This window comes from Anoplopoma fimbria, chromosome 14 (assembly GCF_027596085.1).
Source record: "Anoplopoma fimbria isolate UVic2021 breed Golden Eagle Sablefish chromosome 14, Afim_UVic_2022, whole genome shotgun sequence".
In the NCBI taxonomy this organism is placed as follows: Eukaryota; Metazoa; Chordata; class Actinopteri; order Perciformes; family Anoplopomatidae; genus Anoplopoma; species Anoplopoma fimbria.
Window position 1 is genome coordinate 14392695 of NC_072462.1, and position 26747 is coordinate 14419441.

Genomic DNA, 26747 nt, shown 5'->3' on the forward strand with positions numbered 1-26747 from the left:
AAAGCGAGGAAAAGGGAGTTAAAAGCTTTTTTTTTTTTTTTTTTTTTTTTTTTTTTTTTTCTTTATCCAACCTTTGAATATACACTTCCGCTTTGATAAAACTGGACTTTAAGCCATTCAAATACTTTGTAAAATACTACAGGTCCTTCATCATCTTTGCTCTCTCAGCACACACATACACAGACAGCTGCCATTCCTTTAACTGCATAAACACCACAGTGCTGTTGACACAGATTTGGAGTTTATTCACACATCACATACTACAGTGGGTAATGTATTCAAGAAACATTGAACAGCGCTGCCACATATGACACAGGAAAAACAAAAGAAAAAGACACTGAACCCTTTCTTTGCCATTATATAAAAATAGTGTTGCTACAAAAGTATAAATAAGGCTTACTAATAAGACAACTTAGATCTGAAGCTACACAGGAATCTGCTGCCAAAGTGCATTAAAAACACACAAAATGAATAGACTCAACCCATTTTTTTGCATTTAGCAGAGTATAAAAGGAAGAAATGCCTGTAAAATAGGATGAAAGCAACACTAACTTTGAACCTGAATTGATAATAGAGAGTATGATCCATAGTTAAAAACAGAAAAGGTCTCCATGTTTGCATTCTTATACCATATTTTACAATTATTATCTGAATAAGTTAAAATCCTGAAACAAAATAAAACTTACAGCTGATTTAAGTTTCCTAATAACAGTATCTAAGTTGAGTTTTCTGTATATCAAAAACCTTTTGAAATGCTACTGTAGAAAATAGAGGTATAATGTTATTGGTGTTCCCTACTGTATCTCTGAAATGAAGGCTCCCCCTTGTGGCATAAAACAGCAGTTCTCTTGTATTTACATAATACATCCTCTGAAAATGGATGATGTCAACCCATAAACACCAACTTATGATCAGCATCGCTACTCCCACCATGAAAGGTTGAAATTCAGTCCTGGTTGCTTATCTGACTGTTGATGAGTGTCCTAAGGTAACGTCTACTCATGAGCCAGTGTTTCACCTCAGATGGAAGTGAATCATGTGGCTGAAACTTTATATATCAGTACTCTTATTAAAAGCATGCATATCTTAGATATAATTCTCATTTAATTAAGAAAAAAGAATGCTATTTCTAAGTAAAATTATGTTGACATCATTACGTCAACAATGGCATTTTATCCCAGAGCATATCATATTTAAAATACTTATTTAAAAACGTGTAAGAAAAATCCCTTCATCAGTTCAGTTCAGGATCACTGCTTAAACCGCAAACTAATGTACAGTATTTTGACTACATCTTAGACCAAAGCGAAATTTTGTATGAACATCTGATTTCCAATCTTAAAATTACAACCTTCTGAATACTGAGGTAAAACATTGGATTGGTTGCTAAAAAATTTAAATTTTAAATATAATTTACCCCAATCTTTTTTCTTTTTATGTTTACCAAAATATAAACGTGTGACATAAATCAGTTGTATAACAGTACTATAGATATAGACTATAACAATGAAATGTATTGTCTTGGTTACACAGAGTCATTCTCCACAAACCTTAGAGAGGTTAAACAGATAAACTGTGTTCAAATGTGAAAGAAATAACTCCTTTCAAGAACCTTGTTGCAAAAAAAGAAAAAGAAAAAATCTGATGGTTTAAGAAACCATTATAGAGCACTTGAAAATGTTGTCTTTGCTGACCTCAGTGGTTGAAAATCTCACCTGGCTGCAGTGGTGTACCGGTGTACTCAAACACCCCATGACATCACTGCTGGATGTGGTTACAGGTGCAAGAGTGCCCATTTCTGACCACTTCCATCCAGCACGGATGGTGAAACAGGCTGGAAACTTTCAACCAGAGAGGGCAGCAAAACAGTGCTTTTCAGCCTAGTGTTCAGTCACCCATTAAGGAGATAAAAGCATTTATGAAACACTAAATCAAAGCTGTTAATGGAGGTAAGGAGGGAAACAGTCTATTAAAAATAACCTGATGTACGCTGCAATGCAGAGCCATTCATCTTACATTGACAGACATCATTTAAGCGTCTTTAACCTTAAGTGCATTTATAATAAATGTTTATCATAAATTAAAACGGACAAAACTGCATTTACGTGGACTAAACAGATTCTCCCTATAATTTCCATGTGCAGTGTACTGACTTATCTACATTTTACTTCCTGTGTCGTTACAAACTAAAAGGTGCAGTCATGTTTAACATAACTGCTGTCACAATTCCAACCTGGGTTACGGATAAATGTTAATCACTAACTGTAAACTGTCTATGAGGGAGATGTCCATCATTGTGATTATGCACACAAGAAGGTGGTGCCACAGGAAAAGAATAGTGACTTGAATTTGTCCAATTCAACTGAAATGAATGGGAGATTAAGCGATTTATTTTGTTGGGCAAAAGTGTCATGTGACTTTAACTGAAGTTGTTCTGAGGTCTAAAAGGCGGGAAACATGTCAATATCGATCCTATGTTTTTTTACAGATGATATTTTAAATTCTGACTATTAGTTTTAAATATTTGAATATGATTGAAAGAGTGTGATGTGGCCTCTCATTTATGTGGAACAGCCAAATATTTAGCTGCAAAATAAACAATCCATATGAGGGTCTAATACCACAATATCAGTATTAATACATCTCCCTGCTCTGAGATGACCCCAATGAACACCTGGTCTACAAAGTATAGGTTTACACAGTGGATTCTTGTGCTTGGGTGAATTATTGTTGGTAATATTCCTGACCTATTTTGTAAACCAAGAGGTGACTTGAACTTTGGAATACAACACTTATCAAATACCTTTGTCCATGATTTCTTTTTTTTTTTTTAAGTCCACATTTGTCCACCAGAGGACACCGTTTCAAACCATCAGCCAGAGGTCCCTTTGAGTCTACCGGTGTGAAGAAAAACAACAAAAAACAATAAACTACAAGCTTTAGAAAACATGGTGAAAAGAAGGCCATTAAACAGCGATTAAAAAGGCATGAAGTTGGTTCTGACTGTAGGGTTTAAGGTGGCCACATGAAAGAGACTTAAGGCCCAAAACAGAGATGACAAACTAGTACTTCACAAATTAGTACCAAAGGCAACAAACAAAAATACAGTATAATTTCCATTCATCCAAGTCATTTCAGGAGGTATTGAGTAGTTTATATGTATACTAGAATCCATAGAAAAATAAAACAACTTGATTTCATTAGTACTGGCAGAATTTGTGTTATCCTGAAAAAAATAAACCCTCAGTGATCCATTTTTCATTTGTTGCAAATGGCACTAACTGTATTTGGGGTGGAACGTTTCACAAAAGTCACGGTTCAGTACATACCTCGGCGTTGAGGTCATAGTTTGGTGTGTTTTCGGTACGGTGAGGAAAAAGCGGAGGTGCCTGCCTGGGTGCACTCATTCCTGAGAAAATCCCATTGATTTCACGAACAGAAAATAATTGACCATAAATAATTAACTGTAGGAGTGTCATGAGAACAGTCGGAATTTGTAGATAAAGTTGGAAACCATGATAAAGCTTATTGCTTTAAAAATGAAAATGTGTTGCTCGCATAAGGAAGACAATGTTTATATTAGAATGATCAATGAGGAAAGAAGAATAAATAAATTGTCCTATGGACGAGCCTTCTAATTAAGCTTAGGAAAAAACATGAAATTGGTGTCAAAGCTAACCAACGAACCATGGTTCTAATATGATTCTGTCCTCTTTGTGCACATTAAGGAAACTCAAACAAAAGCTTGATTTTACTTTGTGCAAATCTAGCTGTTTTACCTGCACATCTAGCAGCAAAAGACCTCCGATTTGATTTCAGAAAGGAAAAAAAAAAACAATTGGATGACTTTTCTTCACAATTTGCAAAAATAAACAAAAAATGGAAAGCATCATATTAATGTTTTATCAGCTTTGTTTTAACCTTTTGAATAACAATGCATGCAGTAGAGTGCATGCAAATGATCCACAGCTAAAATGTTTTAGGCCACTGAAGCAACCATCAAATTAGCTGCAATGATATAGCTCTTGAAACCGACCGGCGCACATGGCTGAATATGTTGAAAATAAATATGTTCAGTGATTCGTGATAGTAAATCAGAAATAAAGTACACTTAAATGTCAGAGGTACAATGGCAGTAGAGATTCGCCTCTTGAATTGTTTGTCATATTTAGAAATGAAAATGATCATTCTCCAAACACTTTATGTTACAGTACTTTAGGAGTGTCCCGAAGAATTTACATTTTTAGTATCCGATTGGTCAAGAATTGTCCATATTCAGCTGATCATCTAATCATGTCTTTGTTTTCCTTCTTATTGATTCCTCCGTTTCAGCTTTACATAGAAAAATAATAAAAACATTATTGACCCAGATACATGTTCCTAACAATTAGTTGTAGTTTCAGAATAATGGAAAACGTTGTTTGTTGTGTGTAGAGACACAGTTTCTTATCCTGCTTGATTTTTGTGGTTGTAAATAGAACTTTCAGTCCTAATTTCATTTTCCGAAGAAGGGAGAGGACAGGGAGTTTCAAAAGACGCAAACTGCAAACAGTTGTTATAGCGCTGCTAACACCTACGCGTCTTCCCAAGCTGATTTTGGAGAATGTTGATCAATTCAAAATATATCTAGCTCTCTAATAGTGTTAAGTTCTGTTATTAATGTATGATCCTTTATTTCATTGCAATATTTTGCCGTCACTGCAACGATCGCTGTGAGACAGGCAGTCCAATAAGGGTCCTCAGATAAAATTGACGAACAGTCCACTTATCAGCGTCGCCCCTACAGTACTAACTGATTTATGTTTTCAGAGGTCTATGACGGTAGTTTCAAGCAGCGAAAGCTAACTTTACCTGAAAATAATGCCATCCAGTGAGAATAACAGCATTATAGCCTACTAGCAGTTTAGTCATTAAGCTGAAGTCATTCAAATCACTGGCCATAAAAAGATAGATCCTGCTTACATGTGCATCCCAAACCGAGCGTGGCGTACCGAACAATCTTTTGAGAGTAACCGTTCCACCCCTACAATTTATCCACAGTACTTAACAACAGTCCTTTCTCCATACAAAATATGTATTAAGCCGTATTGTTTCATGAGTGTTTGCAACCTACACAATGTGAGTTTTCCTGTAAATATCTGTCATGAGAAGTATTTAACACATTAAAGTTTACAGTTGGTCTAAACCTACAGTATATAAATAATAGTCTTCAGTCATTGGTTGGAGGTGAAGGTTTGGTTGATTAGGGTCGGTGGAGTTTCTCTCCTAGCCCATATTGGAGCGAAGGAAAATGAGTTTGTTCATCTCCTCAGCGGTTACCTGCTGCCTCCTCTTCATAGCCAGGCTCTGCTCGCAGACCGTCACACACTCGTTGCGGATGCCCACAGCAGGCACAGCGAGGAGCCACATTGCGAGGCGAGAAAGCCTGGGGAACTTTTCATTCACTGCTGAGCTCCAGTACTGGAAGAGGTCAGGTGTGCCTTGGAGAAGAGGCTCAGCCAGGTATTGAAAAATCTCTTGTCTAACTTGGCTCTGACTCTCATCATTACCGGACACTGTGCAAGACGAGGACGTCCCCCTTGAGGTGCCGCCGTTGTTTCCCCCTCCTTCTATGCGGCTTATTTTAGGGGTTGGTGGGCCATCGGCGTCTCGCTCTTCGCCACCTGAACCTCCGCCACCACCTGTCATACCTCCATCCCTGGGTTCAGCAGCCATTTCGCATGCGCGGGAGATTATGTCTTCATGCTGGTAGGCCGGCACTGAACACAATTTGATCAGTGGGTCGAGGACCATGGCTACCTGGTGGGCTCGTTCGACCTAGAGACAGACGAACATTACTTACATTAATGAATGTCAGTTCCTCCTAAAACCAATCACTCGTACGCATGCGTCATATATCAAGGCTCTCTTTACTACGACTGGGTATTTATCAATACTTTTATGGTTGGCATCAGATATCAGGTCACGTCTATAAAATCTTGTTTACCAATTTTCAAATAGTTCCTGGTTGAGATCTAAACATTGTCATTTTAATCAAATCAACCAGCATTGGTAGGTTTCAGTAAACCTAGCCTTTCCGTACAGAATTTCAGTTATTTTTAATCAACTTTATGAAAGCAACACCTGTTCTGTACCTTGAAATTTTCCTTAAGTGCTTCTAGGAAGTAGTGGCAGAGTTTGCTTGCCGTGCCGGTTCCAGCCTCCCCAGCTTTGGACGTGAAAAACTTCTCCAAGCGAAGGTAGACGGGCAGAACCTGCTGTAAGGTCGGTCTCCTCTGGCTGCTCAGCTCCAGAGCTGCTAAACGCAGAGGGGCCAGCAGACAAGACAGCGTACCGAGCAGATGCTTGTTGAGACCATGGAGGATTGGAGCTGTGGTCTTACTGCGTCCGTAAGCCTCACAAATCTGTTCAAAGTGGGCATGGACCTGCAGAAGAGCTTCGGCCGTACGATCCCAGCAAGGAGGGGTGGGGCATTGTGCAAGGCCGCCCTGTGTACCTTCCTCCGTTGTGCTTGTGGATGTTTTGGTGCTATGGTCCTCACGAAGGGACAGCGTGGTGGAGGAGGCAATTTCTCGGCACGATGAGAGAAGCTCAGCCAACTCGTGGAGACCTCGAGCCTGGAGGCTGCGCTTCCCAAGGACGGCCTGGACAACGGCGCCGAGTGAACACCCCGCGCATCGCAACCATATCCTGCTCCGGCCACCGCCGCCGCCGCCGCCAAGTGGTGACCCCGCAAATCCTGCCGCCCACACTCTGGGCTCGGAGACATACACGGTGCGGATGTCTGACATCACAAACTCAGACAGCACGTTCTGCACCCAGTGGTGAATCTGCTCGGGCCCTTCCCTCAGCTCAGCCTCCCTCACACCAAGCACGTAGCGCTTCAGCCTCGACCCCTCCACCTGGTAGGCCGTGAGAACAAAGCAAGCATCTGGGCCTGACGTCTGCGAGTGGCAGGTGACAGCGATGCCGAGCGAAGCATTGGAGCCTAGAGCACACGTTACTTTGACTTTGACTTGGTTGTACATGCGGGGCAGCTGGCGCAGTGCCAAGGCACTCATGTTGCCAAACGCATCACGGGTGGAGTAGGCGCCGTGACGAGCACCCGTATCCACTAAGGTCTGTGCCAATTTGAGGAAGTCCTTGCTGTTGAGCACGTTCAACATGCTCAGATCTGAACACATTACCCGTAAGAGGCGCTCGGCCACCTGCTGTCGTTCCTTCTCAGGTAGACCATTATTCTCTGCCAGCACGGACACCAGATGGATGGAAAACATAAGAAAGATAATTAGTGTTTATGTTTTCTTAATTTGATATATTGGCAAAATGTGCACAGTATCTTAGAAGGGAAAAGGAGATACGGAATCAAACAAAATACCAGAAGTTTAATAATAATTCCATTTCAACAATTTCCTAACAAGTGCACAACAGTTTACATAGAGTCCAGGGGGATACAAACATAGTCATAGGCCTGTTCTTACAGTAACTCTAAAACTGTGAAATGAATGAAGTTGATTGCAGAACTTACGGCTGACTGTGTGGTTTCTCTGGGGGATACTTTGAGGCTGGATTTGTAGTTTAACTGAGGAATGGGCCTGAGCCTGAGATCCCCTCCACAGCTGCTCTTGGAGACCGGACGCTGAGGAGGTTTTGGGAGAGTCCCCTTTGGTGTGGTTCTCATTGTCCGCTGAAGAGATACAAACATAAAACATCAGGCAGAGGCAACAAAATAGTATGGTTTTAATGAATAAAGTGTATATTATGTCTTTCTAGTGGAGAAAAAAATGCAAAGAAGAAAATTATGACAAATTAAACAAACAAAAGAAATGTCAGCAAAAAAAAAAAGACAATACATTACGTGGCCTCCCTAAGTCTGTCATTAACAAAATGTGCCTTCAAAACTAGATTACCAGTTTACAAAAATAATTTCAACTGATTTATTTCCTGTTTATTTTCCTGTCACCCTTTAACATCAGCCGCAAATCTTGCCGGCTATGTCTTCAAATAAAGTAATTCAACAATAATTCAGAAATCATGGAACCAACGGCAACGCCAAACATCATCTTAAATTATCAACTAGTGTACATTTATTTTGTTTCCATTGGTGAAGTTCGGATAAGAGTATTTTAAGTATGGCCAGCCAAAAGTAAGGGACACGCAACATGACTCATTCATGAGAGGGTAAATAAACTGCCCTTAAGTCATTTATCAAGTAAAAATACCTAACATCTGGTGGTAACAGCTTCTCGGATATGGGTATTTGCTTGCCATCCTTGTTTTTCATACCACAGAAATATGTACATTTTAGCTTTGACAAAATAATTCCTGATAATAATTCCGACTGTGTATGCAACAGCGGCTGGAGGGAGGGGCTAGCAGCAAAGGCTGAGCTGCAGTGTTTTGTAAATTCACAGATACTTTTTTGCAGTGGTGGCAATGATTTGGATTGTCACTGTTTGTTTGTATGCATTTGATTTGCTTGTTATAAATTCACAGAACTAATTGTTTACCTGCAATATTGTACAACGCTAAAATTGATTATGCAGCATTTTAGCACAGGATCACTGAATCTTGTTTTTCTATATTATTATTTGTTATTGTGTGAAGATTCATTAGCACGTTATAAACAATCCAGTCCCCCCCCCCCCCCCAGGCTTGCTGGAGATTGGAATTGGTCTCTATTTCTGACTAAATGGACTTAATGATTATTTAATTGCACTGTGTACATGGTTACAATGCCCTCAAAAAAAGCACCAAAACTTAATCAAAAAAATGTATCCAGCAGCCTCAGAACCAGATCTGCAACAACCCTGATTACAACAATGTATTCTTTTTTTTAACTTTATATACATACATGTTGTGCACCTCAATAAACAATTAAGGGACTATGTGTGATCACACTGCCTTTTACATGCATTGCAGCCACTGAGGGTGTGTTCACATTTTGTACTTGTTTCCCTGTCGAGCTTAACATGCACTTGTAGTCGTGGACTCACCAGCGTGGGACTGCATGTGCTCCAGCAGGTTGTTGTAGAACTGGAACTGGATGCCACAGGCACCACAAGTGTAGGGTTCTAAAAAATCACAAGGCCCAGAAGAGCGTTGACTCTTTGTTGGAGGAGAAAATTAATACACTGTCCATTTACTATCCTCTAATATCCCTGTTATATATACGCTGGAAGACAGTTCCACCAAGATGTTGCTGCTTTTTGATTTTTGAAGTGAATCAATTTGCAATAGCATTTCAGAAAAATTGTGATGCAGATTTTGTGTTAATTTGCAAGTATAATAATAACTGCAGCTTTGTTTGAAATTTGTATGTTGTGGCGTACTAGTGGGGTTAAAAGCGCTGGCCATGTAATCACAATGTCCCTGGTTTAAAAAGGCTTTGTTCCATGTCATTCCCCGTTCCCATCTCTCTCTCTACTCATCTGTCCTATTTAATAAAGGCAACTAAACATAAACATAACAAATAAATGTTTACATGTTTAAATAAAACATTTAAAAAATGTGTATCAGCTTTTCCAACAATCCTTTAAAGAAAACTTGCAACAGTATAGTCAGCCGATGCTAAGTCGCTAGTCATTTCAAGACAAGGCTATTTCTGAACACAATGCAGACGATATGGCTAATGTTAACAATCCTGTCCAGACATGCCCTAGCGATAACGAGGCTAAATGCAGAAAATCTGTTTTATCACGATGGATTATGTAGAAACTATTTGCGCCAAACAATGACAGAATTAACAGAAATTGAAGCATGCCAGAAAAAAAGGAGAAATGAGAAGGAAAAAGAATGCATATTTTCTGTTTTGAGCATGAAGGTGTGGTTGGACTTACTCTGGGTTGTAGAGAAGGTGCTGGCCACCAGAGGGCTCGGAGTTCCTGTGTACAAGAGGATAAAGAAGGAGTTGAAAGTACAGATGGAGAGAGCCATTCTTGATCAGCCTTTTTCCTTGTTTTGTCAGTCAGTGCCTTTAGTGTTTATTGTTATTCTCTTAAATGGCAAGCAGGCTGTGCAATGGAAGAGCAATTACTCTATATTTCAATGATTTGTATCAAACATTATGAGGCTTCTCAGAAATTGTGATCAGTGACTCATGACGATGAAAATTGTAAACAACCAACTTCAATTCAAGCCATTGCAGGCCAATGTATACTTGCTTTGTAGCAGAACTGAAAGTACCTTCTACCGTTCGAGCAGAAGTGATACATTTCCACACAAATACACTCACATCCAAATGAAATAAGTGGCTCAGTGCTCACCGCTTGAATTCTGCGAACTGTTTGTGTCAACCAGACTAGACTGAATTGCACTTTCCAGTTTCCGCCTGAATGGACTGTCTGTAAGTAAAAACACAGGAGACACACTGAGCGACGTGACCATGCTAAATAACGTGGATAATATTCTTGATTCAAGCTGCAAACCCACACAACAGTTAAGTCGGAGCAAAGTCAATGACACGTTGAGTATTAAGTTTGTGGCATGCAAATCAATCACGCTTACTGCCTCGACAAAGGATCCAAATGTTCATATAACATCTAACTATGGTTTTAATTCCTCCTCTTCATTCCATCTTTTTGACCCACTTCTAAGATGTGAGTGTGAGCCATGCTTTAAATAGTTATGGTAGAGCGCTTCTTGGCAGAAGGACGAAGGGGGGGCACCACAAAATACAGTACCAGTTGAGAGACAAATCCATGATTTATGACAGCTGGAAAAAAGATTTACTGAAGCCTGCGATGTTGACAATGGACTTTATGTATTATGTTAAAATAATACTGTAAAAAAAACAACTGATCATTTGATTTCATTTGGTTATTATAAACAAATCATTTCACGTTAATGTGTTTGGTGCTTGAAGCAACAACAAAAAAGACATAACAAGAAAATACATTTTTTAAACGTACCACTTAAAGTGTGTAATTAACAATTCACTGGAGGTTAATAGTTTCCAGCAGAGTTTCCACAAATACAGTGGCAAGGTGACCCAGAAGCTTACAGTACAACAAATCTCTTAGGGTTCTCTTCACTGGCTCGTTGTAACACACTTCAGCCATAGTGGAGTGTGCTCCTATGAATTCCTACCACGCCCTCATAGCAGCACTGTGATATTATTGTGACGGCCTCTGTCCTCAAACCCAGCAATGCCAAAATCACAGTAAACCGACGGGCTGCACTTCTGTGGTCGAGCAACAACATTATAAAAAGACATTATTCAACAGCAAGGGCAATAGTTTCCGATTAAGTTCACTAGGTTGTATTCCCTTTTTATTTATCTCCAACAATATTATAATTTGTCATGTTGACACCCTCACCTAAAAAAAACATTCAAGTTTTGCATCAGCAATGACAAATTTAATGAAGATGATCTGTAAATATTATAATGTATGTATTACTCTGATGCATTGTATGGTGCATGATGATGAGCTTTGACTATCAAATTTCAATTAGTCACCCTCCGTAGCAGGCACAACTGTGTTTGTGTATGTGTGTTGAGAGAATAAGCGATCCGATTTGTATCATAAAATCAATCAACAAAACAACGGAAAAAAATGTAGGATAAAAAAAAATAAAATGCTTACTTTTTATCTTACCAGTTTGGCTGTGGCCAAATTTACTCATATCCATGCTCCCACATTCCTGTACCCGTGATGTCTTCAAATCAAAGGAGCCTACATCAAGATAGATTCTCAGAGTCAATTGTAGTTCAATGCTGCAACTTACTTTGGTGACATCCATCTGACAAAGATATACGACTAACTTTTTAACATTTTTAAAAACGAAATTCTAGATGTTGGCACAATTTGTATTTAAGAGGTTATATTTGACCAAATTTTTCACATCCTACAAATAATGGCATTAAGCAGTAACTAAACGAGCTCACCCATTGGAGTGTGAAGAGCAACATGCTCCTGGTATGGGTTAAAATACTTGTACTGCTTCCCACAGAACTCACAAACATAGCTCCCAGTTTCTGCAGGACAAGAGAACCCACAATCAAACACTATGTTTTCATCAAAATCCATGTCAGTGGTAAAACCTGTATCATATCAATAAAAGGTCCAGTTGGTTGGATTAATTGTGTGCAATTTAAAAAATAAAAAAAAAGGGACAGAAACATTTTGTTAATCATGTCTTATTTCACCCAGGAGAAGCAGAAAACAGGAGGTCCTAATAAGAGTTAAGACGAAGGAGCTGCTGATTTTGACTGTATTTTTCCCCAGACTGAAAATTTACATTTAGCAATACCTCAATATTAGAGAACCAAAAACACAGGGGTCTCCCTGAATAGTGCTTGGAGGTTCACGCAATCCCACCAATCAGTAGGAGTCATTAGTGCAGTGACAAGTGCAGGCCCACCTGCGAACACTGCCAATTGTGTTTGAAGGGACACCCGCTGCTGTCGGTTGAACCTGCTGTCTCTGCGGAGGTGGGCGAGTGCATTTTCCCCTGCGAAGGAGGACTTTTGGACTCATGTTCTGAAACCTTTCCAGTTTGGAGTTAGCTCATATGCTTTAAGTTATTTTTCTAACATGGCTCATCACCATGGCTGAAGGTTGTTCATTACAAACTGTGTCCAGTTAGCTGAAGTGGACTTCAACCTGTCAAATGTACTCCATGATAAGAAAAAACAAACGAATGATGGATTCACCTAAAATCAACTCAGGATTTCAATGCCAACTAAGCAAATACGTAGGGATGTACCGAATAGTTCCCAATCTTATCTATATCTTTTGGACAGCTCAAAATACAGAGCTGACCTCTGTGGAACCAACTAAAAAAAAGTGTATCAAACAGTCTTACTTGGTCCAATTTTCTGGTAGGGTTCAACTGGCTCCTCCTCTTTAAGGCCGTCCACAGGTAACACTACCTGTTCATATGGATCTAAGAGGGATGGGAAAGGAAGGTGAGGATGAAATAGGCAATTAGTTTAGTTAGTATCTGACTGTTTAGTAAGATATTTATACCTTTTCTACATTTTTAGCAATGACTTTACATGGAGTGATACTCCTTAGTTGAGTTCTAGTAAGAAGGGAATAATATGACATTTTCTGAAAAAGTGGGATTTATATATCTACACTGATGTGAGAACTAGCCTGTCTAAAATACCCTTAACCTGGGACCGACTATTATTATTCCATTGCTCATTTGATAGGGCATTTAGAATTCTTTTTTTTTTTAGCAAAAAGGCTTCACATTTTTCTATTCTACTCCTCTTTACTATGCTACTCAGCTTTTGTTGCTGCTGCAAGGGGACAGTGTGAAATGGGAACTTCACTTGGCTTTCCAAGTCTTTCAGTTTCAAAGAAGAAATAGATTGTCATGCAAATTGTCCAAAAACTCTTGGTTACCGTCAACTGCATGCAGGTCACGGTGCTCCTGGAAGCAGCTGTAGTATTTATACTTCTTGCCACAAATGTCACAGGAGTAACGGAAGCTATCTGCAGATGAATAGATAGAGAGAGACCAGCATTGTTTATAAAGACAATGGATATTTTGTGGATGACCTAATCCAAAACTGCAAACTGGTTAAGTAACCTAATAACAGAGAAAGTAATACATGGCAATGCTGCTGGTACAGTGCATACAATTTAACCAACTGGACCCCAAAACACAGCAATTTATTATTTTCAAAGAAGCAGATGAACACCTTGTACCCCAAGGGGTTCCAATAGCTTTTCACATTTAATTTGCAGAAAAATATTTCATTGTAGCATAGAAAGAGGGCCAGAGAAGGCATAGTTCTGTGTTTAGTTCAGTCTGCACCAGAAAAATTAATCAACAAACAAATAGGATTAAAATACATAGGAAAAGCTTTGATTGCACTGGGACAGAAAAGCAGAGGGAGGCTTAGTGAGATTAGATAAACAAGACAAATAGGCAGGTAAATCCCTGGGAAAGTGTTAGAAAAAGTAATAATGATTTGATTATTTTTGAGTGACATCTATATATATATATATATATATATATATATATAGATGTCACTCAAAAATAATCATATATATATATATATATATATATATATGATTATTTTTGAGTGACATCTATATCTATATATATATATATATACATATATATATATACACAAAACAAATGTATATGTTAATTGGTTCTATTTATTAATTAAGAGAATAATAATAAAATTCTAATTTGTATAAAATTCAAATAGTGTTATAACGTAGATTATAAAGTACAGTTTTAAGAATTAAATGGGAAATTGTCCTTGTAATTTATTTGGAATTTGTTGGACTATACATATTAGCATATGATGCATACATTTTTTTGTTTTTTACTGGAAACATGCATTAAATTTAGTTATGACCCAAATAATGCAATATACAGTTTTGAATGTGCATTAATATTGCTTCTTGTTTACATGTTTGAATGTTTTATTAAATTTAATTTCAATTTTCAAGTCTGTAGAGGGATAAGAGAGTGAAGGGACATAAGGGATGACTTGGCACTGGGAAGCATTGTGCAGCCAATTTCTAACCCTCCTTTCTCCAGTTGGTTCAGGTTTAGTCCTCCCTTCATAATAAAATGGCCGATGTTCCCCCAGCAGAGGGCCCCTCACCTTACACACCCGTGTGACAAATGTTTTATCATTTACCAGTAGAGCGACAACTTCTGAACTTTCTCTCAGTTCATTCTGACTCTGTCGAATCAATCAGCTGCATTCTTGGCTGAATTCCTGAGGTATTAATATTATTATTAACGATGTATTTAAATACTGTACAAGATATGTTTATTCTACTCTGGACGGATCATTTCGAAGTCTGAAAAAATGTCCTGTTGATGCTTTAAAAATTATTTTTTTGTCAAACTGTGGGGAAAGTCAGAAAAGTCAACACAGTTGATTTAAAACAACCAGGTTCATTTAATGTTCCCATAATTGGCAACAAAGAAATACAGCTACAAAAGTGATTATTAGGGTGCCAAACTGTAATTGCATTTATAACACCTCAAGGCTCCACTTACATGCATATTCTATAAATATAAATTGATGTGATTAAAACTGTTTTCCACAAATTAGTGGGTTCCTGGCGTTTGTCAATGTAATTAAAACTTGCATAACATAATTGCTGCAAGCATAAGTGAGGACACATTCTGATTAAATCGATAACACAGTAACAACATAGATAATTGGTTATGGAGGCATGATTCTAAAAGGTTGGACTTGTGTCTTTACTCTGATGTTTCTGTGTACTAGCTTTAACACACACACACACACACACACACACACACACACACACACACACACACACACACACACACACACACACACACACACACACACACACACACACACACACACACACACACACACACACACACACTAAGAGACACCCAATCTCCAAACAGACTACTTCCCCCTTTATTTTCAAGTGGCTCTTAAAAAAGAATTTAAAAAAAATAAAAAGCTCTGAGCCCAAGATAAGAACAACCTTGAACGTCCTCTGATTTTGTCTTTTCTATAAAGAAATCAAGCAAGTGGATTGCCTACTGCTTTTGATGGATGACTGTGAAATATTTCAGAAAACAGCATCACACTGTCTGCCAATTTAACAAAACTGAAAAAAATGCAGATTCCATTTTACATTTGGTTTCACAATGAATATCTCAGGGTTATATTTCGGGAAAACACAATGCAAGGACATCTGGGGAATTTCTGCATTGGCTAATCAGATATGAGACACAATATTCAAGCATTGCAAAATCTTGTCTATAAGTATTATAAACCTCAATTATTATTTTTATTATTTTTTTTGGGGGGGGGGGGTTTTCGGTGTCTCATTATTCAAATAGATTCATGATTCATTAATCAAACTAGACTATCTGAAACACAGGTACCTGATGCAATACCCCACCAATCCCTGTAGTTTTTTCTAACGCAGGGCTGTTTTTTGATCTAAACGCCCACTTGGTCAGAACTACAGAAAGTTTGTTCTAGCTGGGCTCCCAAAATACTCTCTTCAACTCCAAGAACTCCACAACACTACAGCCTGTGTTGTTTCCTGCTTTTTTCAAAAGTATCCTATGCCCACACTCCTTCAACAGAGGGATACTTTACAAGCCATACTCACTGGAAAAATCCAGGCTTATTATCAGTTGGCATGGCGTCGTTTTCCTCAGTTGGTTTTAAAATGCAGACTGGCAATGATCCAGAGTAAGTTGCTATAGTTACCAATCATTTAGAACAAGTGTTGTATTAAGCAGGCTTAAAGTCAAGGTTACAGTAATGCCACATCGTAACTGTGCTGCCCTAAACCAGAGCGTTTAACTTATTTTGGTCATCAACATGGAGAACTTATTACATTTTTTCATATGGACATTTTTAGTTGTCTTTAAACAATTATTTACAATTTAAAATGTGCCCCTTGTTTGATCTTTACCTTGTTGCCACAGTCTTGCACTGCTCATAGAAGAAAGTTCTATTTAACATGCTCTTATAAATTGGCATACCAGTCATTATCAAGTATAAAGTCTTAATATTTGGCGTCAACCAAAAATGCTTTACAGCATGCTCCATTCTCTTAAGAATTTAATCTATCAGGTTGTTTTTGTTTTTTCTTCTCTGACCTACTTATTACACCGCCACAGACCTTTTGGTTACATTGTGTTTGTATTTCTCATAGAGCTAAAAAGATGTCAGATGTTCTGTCTAAATCAAGATGATTGCTCTTTCTTTTCTCCCTGCCATTCTGATAGTGCTGCCTTTAAGTGATGTTCACATTCAGGTAATGATTACTCAGAGTGAGTATACAGGCTTTATAAATAACTCTCAAGTACTTCTCTAAGCCAGGAGTATTTTTAGTCCTAATCAAACTTTCACCGTGATTCCTGGGAGTGATTTAAGATTTCTGATAAACACAGGGCCCTGCGAGCTGATATACAATGCAATTGAAAGAGCAACATCCCCAAACGTGCAGGACAAATTACAGTTTATATGCAGTTTCAGGTTTACTTCACTTAAATTAGAGGAACTGATTTTGTCAGACAAAAAAAAAAAAAAAAAAATCATTGTGATAATCAGAACATTGTATTCAAACATGAAAGAAATGTTGAGGTTAAGTTGGATGTTGCCTTATAGGTACCTGGTATTAGGATGTCACCTATGGGAAGGCGGCTACAGTGAGGAGACAAGACTGATGGGAGAGAGGGAGGGGGACAATGAGGGTAAATAGAATGGCTTTTAGCCTGCTAAAGTCACATAGAGACAAAGGTATCAATTTTAAGTTGTGGTGGATTGTTTTTAGTCAGCTTTATGACAATCTTAAAGATATCTAGTAAATCAATATCATCTCTGTAAAATGAGCCAGGTATGAAATAAACAGCTTGTGCTGGCATGCTTTTTAACTTGAGTGTGTTCACTGGATGAGTGTGCAAACGTGTACTCACTGTTGGGTGTCTGGGGTAGACCATCTGCAACCATGTTATCTGATTCTATAGTGGGGGACAAAAACAGGAAGGAAAGTAGTCAGTCTCAGAGAAATCTGTGAAAAGATGGATGTGCTAAAATTGGCATCTCACATTCAACAATTCAGAGACCAAAAAGATCAAATAAATGAATCAAATACGATCCCTAGCCAAAACAGGACATGCATGACTCATTTACAGGAAGTGAATAATGTTTGGATCATACAGTCAAGAGAAGAAAAAAAAAAACATCATGCAGTCACTTGTCATTTGGCTTTTTCATAAAGACAATATTTGTGTAAAAAAAAAATGAAACATCTTACCTCTGTGTGCCCTGACGTGTGTCTGAAAGCAGTTATAATACTTGTACTTCTTCCCACATACCCCACATACATAGGAACCTGCATGAGAATTCAAAACAGTCATAAAAACAGAGTGACAGTATCATCAGGAGCACACACATATTTCATTGTCATAAAATGTGAGATCATAGTTCTCTCTCTCATGTTCTTTGTAATCCCCAACAAAACTACTGGGAATATATAATTCCCAATTACTGCTCTGAGTATACCCAAAATATTATCAATGATCAGTTAATGTTCTGAGCTACAAGTAGACGTCACTTTCCACAAAAGGTTTACATTACATTCAAACTGAATCTTAAAACGCTGAGACCTTTTCTCAGCTTTTTCTAAAAGAGAAGAATTTATAAAAATCGGATTAATTGATTGAAATGATGTAACTGTCAGGAGCAAAGTTTGGTATCAAGGCCAGTACAGATATTTCAATGTTTTGGGAGGTCTCTCTAATATTTTGTTCACTTCATTTTTTATACTGTGAATGAAGGTACACACCTATGTACTGTGAATGAGGGTACACAATAGACAGCAGTAGTTTTAGCTGGAAACTGAAAGTACATTTGTGCATATTAATAGCAGATTAAAATAGGGGCAAAGCTCGGAAATCCTCCTTAAAAAAAAACTTACTCACCCAAATAACAAAAAAAGAAATGTTATAATTTACCCTAATGATTCAGTTTCTAGCCATGCATATAAGATTGGTTTAATACGACAAAGTGTTGCGATATCAGTCTTTCAGTTGCAAATATAATACCAAATACGACATAACATGAAGGTGAAAGGAATTGCAATAGTGCTAACAGGATTGGAAAATTACATTTTAAATATACAACCACAATGACACATTGTAGGGGCCATTTCTTCTGTAGAAAGTACTTCCAATAAAAACTGCATACAGGGAACTCTGTAATATCCTAAGTAAGAGAGACCTTGTTTCTTAAAAGCCGCTGCTATGAATTTATTAAAATGTCATTTTTAAATGCTGTGCAGTCTGTTTGTGCTGTTTTGTCAGTCAGGAGGCAAAGTCAGGGTCAAGAGCCACCAGACAAGATTGCAGTCAGGAAATGCATGTATACATCCACATGTATATCAACACACCTATGCACGAGTCTGTGCTCTTCGTTGGAGGAGGAGTACCAAGGGCAAACATACCCTCGGTCTGAGCTCTACGGGATCCACCTCCACTTGCTCCTCCATCATTCCCTCCAATGACAACACAGATCTCAGCGGGGTTGGCATCACCCACTTTCCCGTTGCTCGTCTCTGAGGTCCCGGGCTCTTTCTTTATTGTGACAGTTGGTGGACTTGTACTCTTGATCTTTGGGACTAAGGTTGGTGAGGGACCATCTGTGGCCGCACTCACACCATCCGCCTGCTCCTTCCCAGGATTGGGTGCCTCTTTTGCGCTCATGACTCCAACTCCTCTGAGCCTGTGCTTCTTTACGGGGGGGGGGGGGGGACAGGGAGACAGACAAAGACTTCACTTTAGTGTCCTGTAACAGTATACATTCTTGATTAGGGCATGACTTCCAGCCCAACATATAGCATCGAGGCACAACATCAGAACTGACAGGTGAAAAAAAACAATGTGTTGTTTTGAAACCAAAAGGGTTGTCTAGATACCAGCTTTGATTTTGTCCCTACCTAGGTACCCAGATAAGAGCACGCTGCACATCACAAGCAGTAGCCTGCATCCGACAACTATTGAAAGATGAAAAGAAACCTGTGAGACAACCACCCTTCTTTTTCTAAATACAGTCAAGAGATGTGTGAGCTCAAAATGCACAAGAGCCACCACCTGTAATTTATCATTGACAGTGTTATTTTGAGAACAGAAAAAAAAAAACAGACAAAATGTTCTTGTTAGAACAGAGTGGCTTAACTGCTCATAAGTGCCCTTTGATTGAATGAATTTCACAACTTTGTGGCAAACAAATGCTCTAATTTCAAAAGTATCCAAATTACACAACTTGCCACTTCAGGACAAGGCTATAAAAGGTCTTGTCAAGAGAAAAGAGAGCTCAAAATGCAACCATGCAAAACTGAGTTATGCCAGGATGGCTGATATTATGGAAAGAGGGGAAATTGGTCTTCTAATAATAGCACACTGATACAGCAACAACAAGCCTTTCCATCGCCCGGTGCACCTTTCTTTGGATATGACACACAACCGAGAAGCATCAGCAAACACGCCCGTGATCTGGATAATGTTGACACAAAACAATTCAGGGTTTCAGTTCAAATGAATTACCTTCATCTCTAGAAAAAGAAAAGTACTCTCAATCATACAGTATGTGCAACGCAGAAGGTTATTGGGTTTTTTTTTATTTCCTAGTACCTTCTATAACCTTTATAAGGAACAAGCTGGAACATGACTTTATGTCAAATTGTTATTTCCTTGAGTCATAAAAATCAATAGCATATTTCAGGGGAATTCAGTTAATTTTTGTCTCTTGTAATTAACTAAATTGTTAACCTCCCGGTTGGGATCACCACAGCCATGATTCATGTCATGGCAACGCAAAACGATAGTTGATTAATCCAACAGTCGAATCGACAAACAGATAACCAGTAACTATTTTGCTCATCAATTCATAATTCAAATGATTTAAAAAGACATAAATGCATTTTGGAATTGTTTTTCGGACAGGAGAAGACATTTGATGACATCACCTTCTACTCTGGGAAACATTCTTCACTGTTCTTTGGCGTTATATTTACCAAATGATGTATAGAAAAAATAACCAATAGTTAAATCTAAAATGATAAAAATTGTTAGCATGAATAATATGCAAGCCTCGTTAAATGCAAAAGTAAAGGTCACACATATATTCATATGTGTATGTATTTGTATATATTTATTCAGCCTATTTACGGACCAGGGCCACAGCCAATCAGATATGATTATTTATTCATAATGTCTTGTTTATTTATTCAATATTTTACACTCTGGGTCTCTATAACGGAGCAGCAGATATAGTTTGACTCTTGTGTACCAGAACAGTTTGGGCAGTAGTTATGGATGTATTTCTATCTAAAGCTAGAAATAAGAGAAACACCTTGACATTGTGACACTTGTGTTGCCATAAATGCTGCACTAAATGAAAAAGACACATTTTAAAAGCAGGCACTCACAGAAATATTTTGGGTCAGCAAAGTTAGTGGCCCATATATTGTCCACGTGGCAGAGCCAAATTTTACATCCCAGTGACATCATAAACTGAATGGTCAGCTCTCCATTTTCTAGCTTCAGGAATGAACTGTCTGGGTCCAAGAGTGAACTCTTGTAATGGTCGATGGTAAACATATCTCTACAAAATGCCGCTTGTTGCATCGTGCATTATTATGAATGGTATACGGTCCACATTACTACATCAGTGTAACTCCACATGTCCATAACGTCATGTAATTCTATGAGCCTCACTGAAGACATGCAGCACCGTTTATCTACTATATAGTATGAAAGCAAAATTGAGACAAATGAAAAAAATAAAGAGCACCTGCAAGTGAAGGGATTGCACTAAATCATTTCCTGAACTCATGAAGGAGGACATGATGTAACTTCAGAATGCAGATAGTTTATGGCAGTTCATTAGTTTGCCAAAATTAACTTACTTACTGGAAAATATAACTTTGTGAGGCCCTTTTTCCATTTTTACCAGAATTAGAGGGTCTGGACTGGAAATCAAAAAACTGCAGCATGCTGTCAGCTGGTCTGTTTTTGTTTTTTTTAACAACTTTTAAAAGTTACAGTTTTTTTAAGCTTAGTCTTACTGAAAATGCTGTGTGAAAAGTACAGAAAGATACAGAAAAGCCAGCCTTCTCTGCCTCTAAATCTTTTTTTTTTTTTTTTTTTTTTTTAAAAAGTAGCCCAAGGGGAAACACTTTCAAAGAAAAAAATCTGCGGTATCTGGCATTGTTCTGGCAGAAATGACACCGGTACGAGTATATTCTACCATGACAAGTCTAATCCCCCACGCATACAAATAGGAATGTCATCATTGTTCTTTTATGAATGATAGGGTAAAGGCCTCCTGTCATCTTAACTTCCAGCCAAAACAAATGACGACAGCACAAAAATAGCAACTCTCTACTTTGATGATTAATGAATAAGTGGATGTACTCAACCAGTTTGTGCAACTAACAATCCAGTTTGTGTAACTTTATAATTCTACTCCACTACATACCAGACAGGAACATTGTACATAATATGGTATGGTAACACATGCTACATGTTGGGGCACTTTACCACATTTAAAAAAGGTACATTTTCCCTCCTCCCTCTCCTTACATCGATTCATTTTAACAACCTTTTGAAGTCCAAAGAGGTAAAATTATATTACTAAAAAGCAAGGATTAGAAAGAATGAAAACAGATATGTTTAGCACAATTTAGTTTTTCCTTCAGACCTCTCAGTATTAATGAGCTCATGACCCAGATTTATTTGGGACCCTTAAAATGGGCCTGACCCTGCTGTTGGCAACCGCTGGACTTAACTAGTAAGTGTATATAAAAGTTGTTAAAATCAGCTACTAGCTACTAGAATACAATGCTGATTACACATTGATGAACAGTCACAGGGGCCATTTATCTGCAGAAAGAGCACTTTTACTTTTGATATTTATATTTAGATGATAATACTTGTGTACGTTTACTTAAGTGGGATTTTGAATGCAGGAATTTGACTTGTAGTGGGAGTATTTGTACATTATTATATTGGTACTTTTATAGAAGCAAAGGGTCGAATAATGTCTTCCATCACTGCTCATTACTTTTAGCAACTGACTCTTCCTTATCTACAAGTCTGTTTCGGTTTAGAAAAAGAATAGCAAAGTCTCTGTTAGCAAAATCTGCTCATAAACATACTAACAAATGGTCCTCAGTGCCCACTAAGCACTGGAAGCCTATTCTGTAGCTGACCGGAGTTAGCTGGCGGAAATTAAAATAAAATAATTGATGAATTGACTTTTGTCATCTTTAACCAAATGAAATAATGGCAAAAACGCATGCATGCATGCATGCATATCTGAATTAGATCCCTTAGTCATTCCCTGTGCAGCATTTTAAAACGCATACCCTGAACTTATGGAAATGCTTTCCTCTAATTAAAGTCAAAATGCAACCTTTCCGGCCTTCTGTTCTTTCAAAGTCTGAGGCTCCTGATACGCTGTAACCTACAGCACCATGCAGAACTCAAATCTAAACCAGATGCACATTTGCTTGATGTCCTCTACAAATAAGACACAACCTTAACCAACGAAACAAAAGGAAAGGAAATATAGTTTAATTAAATCATCAAATGCTATTTGCATATCAAGAATGCATGCATATTAACAAAAATGTACGATAGCAGTGTACTAAATGTAGCTAAGGTTACAGAATAAGGAGGTTAGGCATACAAAGAAAACATCTCTAGGACATACCTCTGTTCAGAATTCAGCGCTTAGTCGAGGTACTTAAAATAATTGGCCTATATTTGGGCAGTACTGTATCTGCAAAATAATGAAGCAAATCAATCACTGTGCTTGTTAAAAGCAAAGAATCCTGTGCTTTAACTTGGGGGAGATTTCCTTACTATGAAGTGTATGTTGCAATGCCAAAAAGCACTGTGCTTTGCATGTTAAGTAGATGGGAATAGAGATTCAAAATATAAAAATACAAATTTGTTTAAGGCTCATGAAAACGCTTCCACTCTGGAGGGATTAAAAATAGGAATCAGCTAAAATGGGGGATGGTGGGGGTCACTTCAATCACTGCATATTTATATTATCCAGAGCAGGCAGTGACTAGGAGCAAGGGTTGACCAAAACCTTTCTTCACACTAAATGCATTGCTTTCCCTGTTTCTTTAATCAAATGCACATTTCCTGTCTTCTGTAATAAATGTCTTCCAAGGTAGTGTATGACCAATGATTTCAAAAAGCAATAATGCAGAGAAATGGATAAACCCCCCCCTTCACCCGACCCAAACTCTCTCACACACACACACACACACACACACACACACAGACACACGAGATGCTCTGGAAAAAGAAACTGTGTCGTCTAGTAAAATTCCATCAGCATACACTCAAAACCCCCATAAAAACCTTTTCAATCTATATGTTAATGCCACGAATTAAAATTTAATAACAAGAGATATTGAAAAGCAGACTTGAATTATACAAAAATAAATCCTGAAAGATCAGGGCCCTAAAATTAGAAATTCAGGGCGGCATCCGGTCTGCTGCTAAACCCTTGTAGGCTGGCAGATTAAATTTTTGATGAAAATCAAAATTGCACTGCACTCTGACGCAGACGCAGCAAACCTGGCACTATTGTGATTTATGGATTCATTAAACCCACGGGAGTTTCACCCCTCCCCTTTTCACTCAAAGAAATGAGATTTGCTTTGCTGAAAATTTGTATTTTCAGAAAAGCTACTCAGGCTCTGCTCTACCTTTAGAAAATGGTCAAGGAAAAAAAGAAAGCTACTGTGTACACAACCAACGCACGTAAACAGGCCTAATTTTCAATGCTGCTGCAATTGAACGTCCTTATGCATTATTCATGAAACCAATAAGGTTCATTTTTACAAAGGAAGAGGCAGGAAAATATGTGCAGAATGCACAGATTTCTTTTTTTTTAACGCAGCAGCTCCAACCCCCGAAAAGCCATTCCCTAGAGACCATTTTAAGTAAAGCCATTTTCAGACATATTCAACATGCCAGTAAGATAATAACTGAACAAAAGGTGTCTGCTATGTTTAAAAAGGGAGGAATGTTTTGTTAAGACACATCTAAGCACAGATCATGAATCTGTAGTAGTGCATTAACAAAAAGAACAATGACATCAAAGACGGAACTTGTTTACGTTACTGAAACAAAAAACCTCTGCACTAAGTTAATGACAATTAGAGCTGGAACTAGGTTTGAAAAAGTGAAAACCCACAGGCTGTGATATGATCCCTCACTGTCTAGTGTTTGTCACGGCCTGGAGGGACAAGTTCCACCTCTCCAACCAAACTATTCGCTCTAAATATCCTCAGTGAATCAAAGCTTTTGTTCTTTTAGGTACAGACGGACCAGCATTCCTTTTACTTTACTCAGAATGAGAACATTCCCAGAATGCAGTTATCCATTAAGCATATCAAAGTGTAAGATGTTTTACATTGCAAGACTGCCACATTAATCCTGAGGGTGTTATAACTTATTACTCGGCCCCTTCAGGTATTCTGTATAAACATTCCCATCACTCACCAAGTGATCCTACCTTGTTAAACCCATGACACTGGTTGCCTCTCTTCACTTCTGTACTTGCTACTGAAACTCCTGCATTTTGATTAGACTTTCCAAGCAAAAGGTCAGAATTTACACCCACATTTTTGCATACCAACCATACAATTTCTACAAGCTCTTTCAAATGCATACATATTTGAAGGTCAGCATTAAAATTACCCAGAGCAAAATGGCCTCCGCAGTTTCCCCTGCATTAAAATAAAAAGCAAGCAATGCAAGATGGGAAACTGTTTGGCGTCTGCAGGATTAATATAAACAGTAGAGCCACTGGTTGTGATTGTTTTTCCTGCCCTCAAATTGCTGACATGGTCTTTCATCTTCCAGTGCAGTTCGGCTCACTTTGAATAGTTATTTTCCGCTCACACATTTCCAATCTCTGGGAATAAAAGTCCAAAATTGTTCCATGTTTGCTAAGTAGTAAAATATATCTGTTAGCCCGCCATAAGACAAACAGTCACAGTCATGCATGCACAAGCAGAAGAAACTGGGGAAAAAATGACAGTAAAAGTGTATGTCAGACTAAAAAAGATTCATAGTGGATTTAGTTGATTTTTGTTTTTGTATCTTTATCTCACAGACTGCCAAACTCATTTTAATGAATGATTAAACCTTCAGCAAAATAATTCAACTTCAGGATATTCATCATGAATAAAAAGAAGAAGTGTCATTAGCTTGCACGGTGCTTTAAATGCAGCATTGGGGAAAAAGGTCATCTTGCATTAATTAGCATGAAAGCATTACTTTTACTTTTCATTTGAATTTGTTGCAATCATTTACTAACATCTATTTATTTCAAGCACCATCAGGACATGCGTCTCCATTCACACAAACTAACATGCAATTGGATAAACAAGTCTCAAAAAACTAGTCTCATTACAACTGAATTTTTTTTTCTTTTTTTTAATTTCCCAAAAATGACTGCCTACAGGTGGCGCCAATGACAACCAGATTTAAAAAAAAAAAAAAAAAAAAAAAAAAAAAACTCTCTGTCTGCCTAAAAATAAAATTAGAAATGCATTTTGACATGACGACACTTTGGTTCTTTTCACCTTGTCTTGCCTACAATGAAGACAGAACCGTGACACACGAGAGGAAGTCGCATTGGTGTTGTGGGAGTTTCAGAGAAGAAACTCCGAGGCTCTGCTCAAAATTTTGCAGGAAAAATTCACAAAACATGGCTGCAGGAGGTTTTTGTGTTTCAGATTGTTCCTCCCCTCATCGTCCTTCATGTTGCCACTATCGCCTGGTTTCCCCCCCCCCCCCTCCCCTGCTTTTGCTCTATCGGAATAAACACAGGTTTTACCCAGCTGGTGTATATGTGGACAACCTGGCTGCATAGACATGGAAACTTCATTACGAAAATTCAGTCCAAATAAAAACATCAACAGATTAGGAGTGTTTCGGATGGCTTGAAGAGGCTGCACCTGGATCAGTGAAAAAAAAAAGGACTACCAGGTGTCGTTTGTTAAGTACAGTGGAAACTGAACATCCGCTGGTGAAATTTCACAAAAATTTTAGGATTTCTAAAATCAGAAAAAAAAGAAAACACATCGGTTTTGACATACCTCCAAAGACGATGCAGCTCATGCGAGACAGGCTCCCCGCTCCAGAAATATATTCCCTCCCCGACCAGAGGTGACTGCACAACTGCTTCCGCAAAAAAAAAAAAAAAAAAAAAAAAAAAAAATTGT

The 26747-nt window shown here is 38.1% G+C and overlaps 1 protein-coding gene across 7 annotated transcripts; it reads right to left on the reverse strand.

Annotated features, from left to right (window-relative positions):
• Positions 1–222: 222 nt before the first annotated feature.
• Positions 223–26704, reverse strand: znf618 (zinc finger protein 618). Of its 7 annotated transcripts, none has more exons than XM_054612547.1 (15): positions 26622–26704; positions 18933–19218; positions 17745–17822; positions 17404–17448; positions 17100–17150; positions 13356–13445; positions 12808–12888; positions 11888–11977; positions 11586–11675; positions 10266–10343; positions 9840–9884; positions 8997–9074; positions 7529–7687; positions 6135–7243; positions 223–5817 (listed from the first exon to the last, which is right to left on the reverse strand). In XM_054612547.1, the coding sequence occupies exons 2-15, from the start codon at positions 19189–19191 to the stop codon at positions 5266–5268; spliced, it is 2805 nt and encodes a 934-aa protein (XP_054468522.1). In that variant the 5' UTR covers positions 19192–19218; positions 26622–26704; the 3' UTR covers positions 223–5265. The 7 variants fall into 7 exon arrangements, with proteins under 7 accessions (XP_054468522.1, XP_054468521.1, XP_054468519.1 ...); XM_054612546.1 differs by having other exon boundaries at positions 11598–11675; positions 18879–19218; XM_054612544.1 differs by having other exon boundaries at positions 18879–19218.
• Positions 26705–26747: the final 43 nt, after the last annotated feature.